At 43.7% G+C, this 14,536-nt stretch overlaps 1 protein-coding gene across 4 annotated transcripts in view; it reads left to right on the top strand.

The window, feature by feature from the left end:
* The first annotated feature begins 416 nt into the window (after positions 1-416).
* arrb1 (arrestin, beta 1) overlaps positions 417-14,536 on the top strand; it is a 17,210-nt gene continuing 3,090 nt past the window's right edge. The window contains exons 1-14 of one of the 4 annotated variants that reach the window (XM_040183433.2): positions 417-646; positions 7,037-7,067; positions 7,146-7,206; positions 7,316-7,360; positions 8,787-8,983; positions 10,011-10,070; positions 10,152-10,219; positions 10,567-10,702; positions 10,763-10,847; positions 10,930-11,002; positions 11,226-11,363; positions 11,891-11,974; positions 13,187-13,210; positions 13,347-13,417. In XM_040183433.2, coding sequence (XP_040039367.1) covers positions 627-646; positions 7,037-7,067; positions 7,146-7,206; positions 7,316-7,360; positions 8,787-8,983; positions 10,011-10,070; positions 10,152-10,219; positions 10,567-10,702; positions 10,763-10,847; positions 10,930-11,002; positions 11,226-11,363; positions 11,891-11,974; positions 13,187-13,210; positions 13,347-13,417 — 1,093 coding nt within the window. In that variant the 5' untranslated portion in view covers positions 417-626. Of the gene's footprint in view, positions 647-7,036; positions 7,068-7,145; positions 7,207-7,315; positions 7,361-8,786; positions 8,984-10,010; positions 10,071-10,151; positions 10,220-10,566; positions 10,848-10,929; positions 11,003-11,225; positions 11,364-11,890; positions 11,975-13,186; positions 13,211-13,346; positions 13,418-14,536 lie in introns of all 4 variants that reach the window. The other 3 variants (XM_040183439.2, XM_078098895.1, XM_078098899.1) reach the window with 3 other exon arrangements.

Raw genomic sequence — 14,536 nt, 5'->3', positions numbered from 1 at the left:
TGATCTGAAATGAGGAAATACTGATTAGTAATTAACAGAAATATGTTGATTTGTACATCCGTAACTGTAGCAATTAGCATCACTTAATTTATCCCTTTTATTTTGATAGATGCTATGGTTTTTCAAAATCAAAGTTTTCAAAATCTAGGAGCTGCTCCACAGCACCAGCATCAGGCACCTTTCAGCCTCCGTACAGACGTCTCTGTGAAGCACGTCCACTCGTCTCCAACTTGTGATTCATATATATTTATATTTCTGCTGCTCAAGGTCGGTCGAGCTGACATGTCAGCGACTGGAATAAAACCAGCCCTCTGGTGGTTTTCATATTTTATCACACTTTGCTGCTAATGAGTGTGAATAGAGAGCGGGGGAGGGAGCGAGAGGACAGGAAGGGTGGGTGGGTGGGTGGGCAGAGTGCTGGAATCAGTCGCTTGTTCAGTTGGAGCTCAGATGGAGGTTTTTCCTCCTGCTGAGGAGAATCTGACGGCATGACGACGACTTCCTGAGCGAGAGAGAGAGACATCCTCCCCTCAGTTTCCACGGTGACAGCATCCCTCCTCCTCCTCCTCCTCCTCTTCCTCCTCCTTCATCATCTCTCCGTCTGTTGACTCGTCATTGTCGTCAGGATGGGAGATAAAGGAACCAGGTAATTTGATTTAGTCGGTGTTTGTGGTTCATTTTCATCATTCTGCTCTGTGTGTGTGTGTGTGTGTGTGTTGGTAGAACATCACATAGCGTTCTGTCAGAACATCCAGCAGTGTAACATCAGGATGAGCAGCACTGATGTTGTTTTCTTCTTATTACGGTTCCTTTTTTTGGCCTCTTATTTTGATAGCACGGACAGAGAGGAAACAGACGGAGAGGAGTGTAATAGATTAATCGAATTACTCCGATCACATTACTCATTACTCATTCTTGATTAGGAAAAGGAAAAAGTCACTTCCCTTCAACGTTATTATGAATTCTGAACAGACTTTAAACATGACCTAATCTTGATCCTGATCATGGTCTTTACTGACACCCTATAGAGTACCCCCGAGTTTGCGAATCATATAGGTGGAAACAACTCTGAAATGAAATGAGTGTTTGTACAGTATTTGTATTGTTGTTTATTGATAATCTCTGATAATCTCTGATACTGTTTAATGGTTCTCCTTCAAAGAATTGTGTGTTTTCATCCGACTCAAGATGTGTCAAGAGAGATTTAACCGTGTGATCAATCTGCTCCTCAATAAATGTAACGTCTAGATTTCATATATTTACTCTCATTTTACACTTTGTTTGCATTAGGGCAGATAGGGCATAATTGTTGATGATGTCGTGGTGTTTGTTGATTATGTTGTGGTCTTCTTTGATGATGTCGTTGTCTTTGTTGATGATGTCGTGGTCTTTGTTGATGATGTTGTGGTTTTTGTTGATGATGACGTGGTCTTTGATGATGATGTCGTGGTGTTTGTTGATGATGTCGTCGTATTTGTTGGTGATGTCGTGGTCTTTGTCGCCAATGTCGTGGTCTTTGTTGATGATGTCGTGGTCTATTTTGATGATGTTGTTTGTTGATAATGTTGTGGTCTTTGTTGATGACGTCGTGGTGTTTGTTAATGACGTTGTGGTCTTTGTTGATGATGTTGTGTTTGTTGATGATGTCGTGGTCTTTGTTGGTGATATCGTGTTTGTTGATGATGTCGTGGTCTTTGTTGATGGTGTCGTGGTCTTTGTTGATGGTGTCGTGGTCTTTGTTGATGATGTCGTGGTGTTTGTTGATGATGACGTGGTCTTTGTTGATGACGTCGTGGTGTTTGTTGGTGACGTCGTGGTGTTTGTTAATGACGTTGTGGTCTTTGTTGATGATGTCGTGGTCTTTGTTGGTGATATCGTGTTTGTTGATGATGTCGTGGTCTTTGTTGATGGTGTCATGGTCTTTGTTGATGGTGTCGTGGTCTTTGTTGATGATGTCGTGGTGTTTGTTGATGATGACGTGGTCTTTGTTGATGATGTCGTGGTGTTTGTTGGTGACGTCGTGGTGTTTTTTAATGACGTTGTGGTCTTTGTTGATGATGTCGTGGTCTTTGTTGGTGATATCGTGTTTGTTGATGATGTCGTGGTCTTTGTTGATGGTGTCATGGTCTTTGTTGATGATGTTGTGGTCTTTCTTGATGGTGTCGTGGTCTTTGTTGATGATGTCGTGGTGTTTGTTGATGATGACGTGGTCTTTGATGATGATGTCGTGGTGTTTGTTGGTGATGTCGTGGTCTTTGTTGGTGATGTCGTGGTCTTTGTTGGTGATGCCGTGGTGTTTGTTAATGACGTTGTGGTCTTTGTTGATGATGTTGTGTTTGTTGATGATGTCGTGGTCATTGTTGATGATGTTGTTTGTTGATAATGTCGTGGTCTTTGTTGGTGATGTCGTGGTATTTGTTAATGACGTTGTGGTCTTTGTTGGTGATGTCATGTTTGTTGGTGATGTCATGGTGTTTGTTGATTTCATATTGATGATGTTGTGGTGTTTATGGCTACGGGGGACGTTGATAAAACTGTAGACCGTACAAAGGTAGTGTTTCCCGTAGGTTTACAACTTCAGAGAGAGAGAGTTGAGTAGATGTAGGTTACTCAAGGTGCAGTAAACTACCTCCACCCAACATCGGGTAACACTGGGTAATGTTGGCCAATGTAGGGTAATTTTGCGGAATGTTGGCTAAACTTGGGTAATTGTGGGTAAACTGTATTCCTTCAAACGGAGGCCGCTGAGGTTCCACACAGAACCTGGAGGTTCTGTGTGGAGTGTTTGTGTGTCTGCAGGCTGAATGAGGAGAATATTAATGAGAGGAGTGTGATGGGTCAGACATACAGAGCAGCTCACTCCTCAGTGAGGAGGCCTGAAGATCTCCGTGATTGTTAACTTTATGTTTCCATCTGAGCGGAAACTTTAGCTCCAATCTATTTTCAGCTTCTTTCATTTCACAAATGGATGAAATAACTTTCAGATTAAAAGGTGAGATATTAAAAGATTTAGACCCATTTGAATGATAAACAGCATCTCATTACATTTATTTAGTTAATTTATTAGTGAGAGTTTAAAAAACTCAAAATAAGACATATTTACACTCACCTAAAGGTCTATCAGCAACACCTGTTCAATTTCTCATTAATGCAATTATGCAATTATTAATGCAATAATCTAAAATGGCAGTTGCTTCAATGCATTTAGGGGTGTGGTCCTGGTCAAGACAATCTCCTGAACTCCAAACTTAATGTCAGAATGGGAAAGAAAGGGGATTTAAGCCATTTTGAGCGTGGCGTGGTTGTTGGTGCCAGACGGTCTGAGTATTTCACAATCTGCTCACTTACTGGGATTTTCACGCACAAGCATTTCTAGGGTTTACAAAGAATGGTGTGAAAAGGGAAAAACATCCAGTATGCGGCAGTCCTGTGGGTGAGAATGCGTTGTTGATGCTAGAGGTCAGAGGTCAGAGGAGAAGGGGCCGACTGATTCAAGCTGATAGAAGAGAAACTTTGACTGAAATAACCACTCGTTACCACCGAGGTATGCAGCAAAGCATTTGTGAAGCCACAACACGCACAAACCTTGAGGCGGATGGGCTACAACAGCAGAAGACCCCACCGGGTACCACCCATCCCCACTACAAATAGGAAAAAGAGGCTACAATTTGCTACAAAGAGCTCACCAAAATTGGACAGTTGAAGACTGGAAAAATGTTGCCTGGTCTGATGAGTCTCGATTTCTCGACATTCGGATGGTAGAGTCAGAATAGAGAACATGGATCCATGATGCCTTGTTACCACGGTGCAGACTGCTGGTGGTGGTGTAATGGTGTGGGAGATGTTTTCTTGGAACAATTGAGGCCCCTTAGTGGCAATTAGGCATCGTTTAAATGCCACGGCCTACCTGAGCTGTGTTTCTGACCATGTCCATCCCTTTATGGCACCATGTACCATCCTCTGATGGCTACTTCCTGCAGGATTGTGCACCATGTCACAAAGCTCCAATCATTTCAAATTGGTTTCCTGAACATGACAATGAGTTCACTGTACTAAAATGGCCCCACAGTCACCAGATCTCAACCCACTAGAGCATCTTTGGGATGTGGTGGAACGGGAGCTTCGTGCCCTGGATGTGCATCCCACAAATCTCCATCAACTGCAAGATGCTGTCCTATCAATATGGGCCAACGTTTCTGCAGAATGCTTTCAGCACCTTGTTGACTCAATGCCACGTAGAATTAAGGCAGTTCTGAAGGCGAAAGGGGGTCCAACACAGTATTAGTATGGTGTTGTTAATAATCCTTTAGGTGAGTGTATATACAATGGGTACGGAAAGTATTCAGACCCCTTTACATTTTTCACTCTTTGTTTCATTGCAGCCATTTGCTAAAATCCAAAAAGTTCATTTTATTTTGCGTTACTCAGCAACCCATCTTGACAGAAAAAAACAGAAATTTAGAAATTTGATTAAAAAAAGAAAACCTGAAATATTACATGGTCATAAGTATTCAGATCCTTTGCTCAGTATTGAGTAGAAGCACCTTTTTGAGCTGGTACAGCCATGAGCCTTCTTGGGAATGATGCAACAAGTTTTCCACACCTGGATTTGGGGATCCTCTGCCACTCTTCCTTGCAGATCCTCTCCAGTTCCGTCAGGTTGGATGGTGAACGTTGGTGGACAGCCATTTTCAGGTCTCTCCAGAGATGCTCAATTGGGTTTAGGTCAGCTGAACCTTTGGCCACGTATGAGGTTCTGAGCACTCTGGATGAGGTTTTCTTCCAGGAGATCTCTGTACTTGGATCTGTACACATTTATCTTTCCTTTAATTGCAACCAGTCGTCCTGTCCCTGCAGCTGAAAAACACCCTCATAGCGATGCTGCCACCATGTTTCACAGTTTTGGGCAGGTGATGAGGAGTGCCTGCTTTTTTCCACACATGCCGCTTAGAATTATCGCCAGTTAGTTCAATCTTGGTCTCATCAGACCAGAGAATCTCATTTCTCATAGTCTGGGAGTCCTTCATGTGTTTTTTTGGCAAACTCTATGCAGGCTTTCATGTCTTGCCCTGGGGAGATGCTTCCGTCGGGCCACTCTGCCATAAAGCCCCGGCCAGTGGAGGGCTGCAGTGATAGTTGACTTTGTGGAACTTTCTCCCGTCTCCCTACAGCGTCTCTGGAGCTCAGCCACAGTGATCTTTGAGTTCTTCTTTACCTCTCACCAAGGTTCTTCTCCCCCGATTGCTCAGTGTGGCTGGACGGCTCAGGTCTGGGAAGAGTTCTTCTTCCATTTAAGGATTAAAGGAATGTGCTCTTGGAACCTTGAGTGCTACAGAAATTCTTTTGTAACCGTGGCCAGATCAGTACCTTGCCACGATTCTGTCTCTGAGCTCCTTGTGCAGTTCCTTCGACCTCCTGATTCTCATTTGCTCTGACTCACTGTGAGCTGTAAGGTCTTATATAGAGGTGTGTCCCCTTCCTAATCAAGTCCAACCAGTTTACTTAAACACAGCAGGAGTCCAATGAAGGAGTAGAACCATCTTAAGGAGGATCAGAAGAAATTTAAATGAGTTAAATATGAGTGTCACAGCAAAGGGTCTGAATACTTATGACCATGTGATATTTCAGATTTTCTTTAATTCATTTGCAAAAACTTTTTTCTGTTCAGATGGGGTGCTGAGTAACGCAAAATAAAATGAACTTTTTGGATTTTAGCAAATGGCTGCAATGAAACAAAGAGTGAAAAATGTAAAGGGGTCTGAATACTTTCCGTACTCACTGTACATCGTAAGACATCGACAACTGTCCAATCTCTCATATGTATTAAATCAATATTTTAAAAATTGGCCTGAATAAAGCTCCAATACATAAAATTAACACATTAGACACCTTTTAAATCAATGAAGCTGTTCATTATGTTGAGGATCCTTATCTTATTACATTTAATAATTACTTATTTGCTTTTCACTATGTGTAGATTATTGAGGTGGCGGAAGTAGGAACCATTTGCAATAATCATACTGTAGTATATAATCTGTTATTTTGCAGCCTTTTACCTTTAGTACCTTTGATGTCATAGCGTCCAGGTGGGATGATGATGATGATGATGATGATGATGGTGTCGAGGGAATCTTCAGGCAGCGAGCTGACACAACAGCAGATATTGATCAGTCGGTTTATGTTTCAATCGATTGAGATGAGAGCTTCTCCACTTCACCTTTAAACATTAACATTATGTTCATCACATCCGAGCTTTACCTTTAATAACAGTAATAATAATGAAGGTAATAAGTGGTAATACAAGAGAATGATGATTAGTCCAATCATGTATAAGGACATGTTTATTGTCCACCGTACACTTTATCATTGTTATGATTATGATCATTGATTAATTGATAGTTTATTCTGATGTCACATTGTCACACACGTTAATTGGACTAATTGCAAAGATGGCGATGAACAGCTTGCAGCCACCAAAGGTTTTCCCAGGAGCCTCTGCGGTTTCCAGTAAAATCCTGATGCTGCTGATTGATGAAGGTCCATTCAGGAGGAGGCTGAGAGCTAATGGAGCCGTGGCAGCTAATTTATACGGGGGGGGTAAAGTAAGACATTAGAGACAGGAAGCTGATGATGATGATGATTGAAAGCAGGACTTGCAACAGAGAAAACCTGATCACACTTTGGCTTCACATTTATGTGGAATCATATGGAAAAATATATATTTTGGGGCAAAACACTTCTTAAAAATGAGGACATTGGAGAAAAAAATATTTGAGAAACTTGTTTTAATGCAAATGTCATTGATTGTGACATGAACAGGAAGTAATATACATAAACTGTTTGTTAATAATTCAGCTAAGTCAGCATCCACTCCTATCAGCCAATCAGAAACCAGCATCACGCCACAACAATACAAACACAAACAATACAGCCGAGTTTAAACGGCAACAAAACGATAGCAAACACATTCGGATGTTTCGTTGCTCTGATGATGAACCTAAGATCTGTTTGGTTGACCTCTGTTTACTCTTTTCAGGGTGTTTAAGAAAGCCAGTCCCAATGGAAAGGTGAGTCATCTTCTCCTTAACGTTTACCTGAGACACACATGAGACAGCCGTTGCTCTCCTGACTCTCTCCCCCCTCAGCTCACCGTCTATCTGGGAAAGAGGGACTTTGTGGACCACGTAGACCTGGTGGAGCCAGTTGGTGAGATCACCTGTTACTGATCTCCATGTGTTTGGTTTGTTGTCCATCGAACCTTCTGCTTGGTGCTTTACTCTTTGAAGGCAGCTGATCCTTCGTCTTCTTCCTGCAGACGGCGTCGTCCTGATCGACCCAGAGTACCTGAAGGAGAGGAAAGGTGAGACATCTGAGACATCTGACCTCCAGCCGGTTCAAAGGCAGAACATACGACAGTGGTTCAGTTTCCTAACTCTGCCATCTAAATGCATATTTGTGTTTCCTACCACAGATTAAATAACTTTTCCAAGAGTCGTGAAAAGTTTTTCTTGATATATAATCCTTCGACTGGGATGAGATGTGACACAACGTTATTATAGATAACTTTTGGTTCCAATCAAACCTAAAGAAATAAAAATGTTCTACCAAATAGTGTCTCTACTTACTGTTGTTTTGTAATGGTGCGTTCACGCCAAAACACAAGCCAAGTATTCGCGTGAGTAGATTCCATGTAAAGTCAATGCACAGACGCGTCCGCTCGCGAATGACACGAATTTTAAACGGGCGGCACGAATGACGCAAAAAGGCGAAACAAGCGAACCGAATATATCGCTTTCTTGCCCAAAGTTGAAATATTTCAACTTTCAACTAGAGGCTGTCTAGCGAGGGCCAATCAGCGTTGAGATTCTCTGCTCGTCATCACCGCCGTCCTGCTGCCACAGCGTGAATACACGTTAAGGCCGCCGCGTGTTTCTGCGTCTTTACGCGTCGACGCACTGGTTTCACTTCCTGGTTGTAAAGTCCTGCGTGTGTTGCAGAGCGATTCACCTCCAGAACAACAGGTGGAGTAACGTGTTTTGTTGAAGACGACCTGGAGAGTCACGTCTTTGTGTGTGGAAGTCGTTGGTTGCTTTATTTATGTATCATAGACTTTATTGCCCCGTGCATCCACACTGCTGCTTTTCATCAAGGACACATTTGTCCCGTATTTTCCTCCACGACTTTGTTCCCCTCGTTTGTGGAGATCTCCCTCCAGGAATCAGAGGCCATCCGGCGACCTCATAGTCCGCCAATGACGGCTTGTACAAGTGCTCATATTACCGCGTTTCTTCACACAAAAGCTCTTCAATCATTCAGGTCATCAGACCGGCTGCTGGTCCGCCCCCTTCCAGGCGCGAATGAAGCAAAGAAATGAAGCAAAAAAGTAAACTTTTGCAAGTAAAGCGGAGCAAAAATTCGCTTCACTTTTGGTGTGAACGTACCATCATAATTAGTTTTAGCTGTAAGACAAGCCATTAACATTTTTCAGACGAGGACATTTGTTTCTTATTAACCTGATGAATTCTCAGTGGATCCCAAACAGCCTGTTGGAGCTTTGTTTGGCCTGAATTGTTCAACATTAAAATCCTCTTAAATATGCTGTTTGCTCTTCATCTTAAATATCTTCTGGAGTTCCTCATGGAAGTGTCCCGAAGTGTTTTTCATATCAAAACCTGCTCTGCTTTCGGTTTTCCTGCACAGGATGTCACACTGTGGGAACAATGAGACGTGAGTTATTGTTCATGTATCCGGAGGTCATAGTTGTGTTTCTCGTTCTTGTGTTTCAGTGTTTGTGACTCTGACTTGTGCCTTCCGATACGGCCGAGAGGACCTGGACGTCCTCGGGCTGACCTTCCGGAAAGACCTATTTGTGGCCAACGTACAGGCATTTCCACCCCCGGCCGAAGAGAAGAAGAGTCTGACTCGTCTTCAGGAGCGGCTGATCAAGAAACTAGGAGATCAAGCCTACCCGTTCACCTTTGAGGTAACGAGCCGCCTTCACCTGGAACACCGTGCGTTTCCTCGTTCAGAAAGGAGGATTATGAAAACATTTTCTAATTTCAGAAAATAATTTGGCAATGACACTATACGTCTAAAAGATCAAAGGTCAAAAGCAGGTATTAACCTGCATGACTCAGGAATATGGAGATGAACTCTTGATTCTGTTGAACCACCATCCACAGAAGCCTGTGGGGAGGGAAAGCAGAAAGACCTTTATGATGACAGTAATATGATTAATATTTAAAATAATAATAACAATGATGATAGCAGCAGGCGTCAGCAGGGCCACGGTAGGTGGCAGGACCAGGGTCCAGAAGGAACTACGATCTACGGAGACCTGCTAGGGGAGAAAGCACAAAAAACTCCCGGAAAGAAGCTGAATTAGTCATGTGCATTAATAAAACGTGAATTATGGTAGAACGAGAGCGTGAGAGAGGAGCTTGGTGTGTCCTAAGAAGTCCCCCGGCAGTCTAAGCCCATAGCAGCTTAACTAAGGGCTGGTCCGTCTAACCTGAGCCAGCCCTAACTATAGGCAGAACCAAAGAGGAACGTTTTACGTTTTACTTTAAAAGAGCTGACCGAATCTGCCCCCCGGACTGAAAGTGGAACCTGGTTCCACTAAAGAGGAGCTTGATAACTGAAGGCTCTGGCCCCCAGCCTACTTTTTAAAACCATAGGAACAACAAGTAACCAGCATCTATGGAGCGCAGCTCCTTGTAGGACAATAAGGTGTTACAAGCTCTTTAAGATACGACGGTGCCTCACCAGCAAGTGCCTTGTAGGTGAGGAGAAGTACCTTAAAATCTATTCTTGATTTAACAGGGAGCCAGTGCAGAGAAGTTAATACAGGAGTGATATGATCCCTTTTCTTAGTTCTTGTTAATACACGTCCTGCAGCATTCTGAATCGAGCATAGTATGATGACGCCTTTATTTTGAAAAGGGTCTGACGCAGAAGCACTGTCAGAATCCACCGATGGAGACAATGAATGTCTGTGTTTGTGTTTTCAGATTCCTTTGAACCTGCCATGCTCCGTCACCCTGCAGCCGGGCCCCGAGGACACTGGGAAGGTAGACCTCGGTGAAGAGCTCCTCAGCTGGAGACACAAGTCCAATGTTCTCAATGTCTTCAACGTTCTCGTTTGTCTTCAGGCCTGTGGAGTCGACTTTGAGGTGAAAGCTTTCTGTGCCGAAAATGTTGAAGAGAAGATCCACAAAAGGTACAAGTTTGACAAAATCAAGAGACAAATCATGAATAAAATGGAGAAAGCTTCCTGCAGAGAAAGAGAGACAGAGGGACACGGCTGCAGCACAGAGAGAACCAGAACCAGCTCCACACCAGATCTGAACATGTGCCGCTCATAGTCAACAGTCAGGTCCAGTATCACTGAGTTGTAGAGGTCAGTAGGTCATCTGTGACAAGAGACCTTCTAGAGTCTTCACCTTCATGACAATCTGACACGGTCGGATGGACCAGACCAACATGTCCCTGAAGAGGGGGGGTGTCAGGTAAAGGACACCTCCTCCCTCCAGGAGGAGTACGATTATCAGCGTTGTGTTGTTGCAGGAACTCAGTGCGTCTGGTCATCCGAAAGGTTCAGTACGCTCCGGAGAAGGCCGGCCCTCAGCCGACGGCAGAAACCACCAGACAGTTTCTGATGTCCGATAAACCTCTGCACCTGGAGGCCTCTCTGGACAAAGAGGTAAGACCCAGTGTTATTATGCAAATATCAGTAATCATAATAACAATGTGTTTCTCTCAGATTTATTACCATGGAGAGCCGATCAGCGCCAACGTCCACGTCACCAACAATACGAACAAGACCGTGAAGAAGATGAAGATCTCAGGTACCTGATGGCACCAGTCCCCTCTCTCTCTGGATTGGTATGTTTGTGTTAGTGATCGATCGATTGATTTGTGTTTCCACAGTGCGACAGTATGCAGACATCTGCCTCTTCAACACGGCTCAGTACAAATGCCCGGTGGCCACCGAGGAGTCTGAGTCAGTCTCTTTTCTCTCTGCTTCCAATTAGACAGAACTCCCCAAAGGTTCACTGAGTACTTGTTCTGGAGCTTTCTAGAGTCACCTTTGCTCAGTTTATCCAGATGTGTTTCCTGGGCCCTTGAAGGTCCACGGAGGATTGGTTTCCCAGTTAAAACAGTTAGAAGTGGATCCAGTCAGAAGTTTATATCTGGCTTCATCTACGTGGGTTTTCTGTCATCAGTGACGTCGTCGCTCCCAGCTCGACGTTCTGCAAAGTTTTCACCCTCACTCCGTTTTTGGCCAACAACCGAGAGAAACGAGGCCTCGCTCTGGACGGCAAACTGAAGCACGAGGACACCAACCTGGCCTCCAGCACCCTGTGAGTCTGGCGGCAGTCGTGTTGCCTACAAAGCCTGCATGAGGATGACTGAACACTTTAGGGACATTGTAGGATGCTTTAAATATATTTGGGGTCTATGTGGGACCTTTCTGTGATAATATAGGTCTTTAATCTGAAGAACCGGTCGTGATCCAGGGGGTCGGGAGGGGATTTATCCAAAATATCCCATTACAGCAAAAGCCCATTTGTCCGACAGCCAGTTATCCCCCAAAACCAACTGCACAATCTGAAGCACACTGACTGCTCATTTGACCTTCTGGATTCCTACGAGGACGGCCTGCTCTCTCTCATGGGCTTGGCCAACAGGCGTGAACTTAACCCAATCAAAAGAGTACACAGGCAGAGTAGATGGTGTGGAGAACGTTAGAGAGGAGGTGGTGTTTAGTGTAGAGGGATCAGGTGGAGCGAAAGCCTCAAGATGGTGTGAAGAGCTTCGGTTGAAGGAGGTGGAAATGTTTCCACCAGTGACGGACAACCAGTGACTGATGGATGTTTGTCTTTGTCAGGTTGAGAGATGGAGCCAACAAGGAGATCCTTGGCATCATCGTGTCCTACAAAGTCAAAGTGAAGCTGGTGGTGTCAAGAGGCGGGTCAGTGGTTCACTTACTTATTATAATATTCATCTCTCATGTCATCAGAGATAAAAAGAGTGAATCGTTTATCTCATTTCTGTTGAGTTTAACTTAGTTAAACTTGTGACACCTCTTCAGACTCTACCTCGACTAAAAGTCTAACAAATTGTAGCACTTAAATTGTACTTATAACGTCACTTATCTACAGCAGGTTGTAAATTGGCTTATTTGAGGAAATTGCACTTTCTTGTTGCTTGTTCTTCTGAGTTTGTGTCCTTATGGTTGAAATGTTCTTATTGTACGTCGCTTTGGATAAAAGCGTCAGATAAATGACGTGTGATGTGATGTAATATAATGTGATTCATAAATAAAAATGAACTAATCTGTGTGGCCACAGTGTGACTCTTTATGATAATCCAGAACTCGTTAGGGGACTAAGTTACTTATGTTAGTCCTGACCTCAAAGGATACTCTGATACATTACATCACGTGTCCTTTAGCTGAAGCTTTATCCAAAGCGACTTACATTAAGTGCATTTCAAACATAACAAACTCAGAAGAGCAAGAAACAAGAAAGTGCAACTTCATCAAATTATCCGCTGTAGCTCCTCTCGTTGGCTCATTGTTTGCTTTTATTCATCTGATTTAATGGTAATAAACTACTACGTGTAATACCCTATTAATTATAAGTTAGTTAAGTTATAAGTTAGTTTTGCCTTTCCTAGTCGGTAAAAGGACGCTAGCGCAGATGATCTAGCCGTGCGCTAACACTGTCCCAACTTGGGCAGACCTCCATCGTGGTTGTAAACTATTTTTTGGGGGGATTATTAACCAAATTTACCATCAAAGCTGTCAACAAATCAGGGACCGTAATTCTGGCCTTCAAAATAAGAGAGCGCTCCTGTTCCTGATTGTGCAATAAAAGCTTCTTCAAAATACAGAGAAAACTTCAGCATCGATCGTTGAATGTTCCTACTCTCATCACAGTTCCCTTCCTACGGTAATTAGACACATACGTTTATTTATATTCATGAAACTCAACATATTCTTTGACATGGATGACAACATTACTTACGTTTTGGGGGAGATTGTCCGGCTTAGGAAACAGTGCGGTTAATAACTCGTAGTTACCGTGTGAAGACTAGAAGCTGCTGTTGGTGAATAAGTAGAATCTCTTTAAAGCTGATGGTTTCTCATGTTTATTCATTTTTATTGATTCATTGATTTCAGGCTCCTGGGAGATCTGGCGACTAGGTAACCGCTCATGTTCTGTCACACCTCTGAGGTCAACGGTCATCAGATTTACCGAGGTCACCTAAACGTCTCGCGGACAGATGTTTGCCATAGTTCTGGTTGTGTTTATGACTACAGTGGATGGTTTGTGTTTCAGTGACGTCTCCGTGGAGCTGCCGTTCACGTTGATGCACCCGAAGCCGCCAGAAGAGTCTGTCTACAGGGACGGTGAGTCGGGGTCACGTCCTGGTCCCGCTTCTGGTCCTGCTCCTGGTTCAGAACCACTTACAGAACTCAAATTGACATTTAGGGTCACGAGTCACATGACTGAAATTTATTTCCAGCCCTTAATTGCATTTAGTTACATTACGTTCACATTACATTTTTAGTACTGAATTTAATCTCTTAAAATTAAGACAAACCACCAAGATTGAAATTGATGATCACATGACAGATTGTCCACAGCTGAATCCTTCATTCCGTCCCAAACATGTCGACTGGATCTCAGATGTGGTCTCAAGCATTCTGACTGATGAGTTTCATACAGACATGTTCATCATCGTCATCACTTTTTCAAGATTTAAGATCCAAAGATTTTTATTGTCGGTTACACACGCCCTGTGTGTTGAGATTCTTGTGCTTGCCTTTCCTGAAACCGACCGATTTTAAAATTAATTAATTAAAAATACAATATTTACATAAATGTACATGAAATAAAAAATAAAAATGAGGTGAGGAGGAAAAGTGCAAAACTGAGAAGGTTGTAAAGGAAATAAACCTAAATTAAATGAAATGTGTGCAATATAAATGAACAGCACAGTAACAGTAAGTGAATCCTAAGAAGCTAAAGCAGAGCAGTTGTTGATGCCTCTAATGGCAGTGGGGAAGAAGAGTTTCAGTCTGGTGGTCCTGCATTTGGCACTTCTGTACCTCCTGCCTGAGGGCAGAAGCGCGAACAGACCATGTTGGGGGCGGGGGGGTCTCTCCTGTGAACCCTGCGGTGGTGCAGAGAGGGCGGTGGGGTCTTGGTGATCTTTTCTGCTGTCCTGACCACCCTCTGAGTCCATGGTGGATGTGCTGCCGTACCACACGGGGATGCAGATGTGCTCTCCATGATGCAGCTGTAGAAGTTGCTGAGGATCTTGGGAGACAAACTTCCTCAGCCTCCTGGGGGATCCCGGTGTGTGTGCCTCTCTGTGCTGGAGCTGGAGGTCTCAGCGGGTGTAGAAGGCGTTGAGGTCCTCCGGTAGGCTGTCTGTGGCGCTGATGGAGCTGGTGGTGGTCCTGTAGTCGGTGGTGTGCTGAAGGCCTTGCCACATCTGCCTGGAGTCAGCAGTGGAGTAGAAG

Source organism: Gasterosteus aculeatus, chromosome 1, assembly GCF_964276395.1.
Source record: "Gasterosteus aculeatus chromosome 1, fGasAcu3.hap1.1, whole genome shotgun sequence".
NCBI lineage: Eukaryota > Metazoa > Chordata > Actinopteri > Perciformes > Gasterosteidae > Gasterosteus > Gasterosteus aculeatus.
The sequence above is the reverse complement of the archived record's forward strand: the minus strand, read 5'-3'. Positions and strand labels throughout refer to the sequence as shown.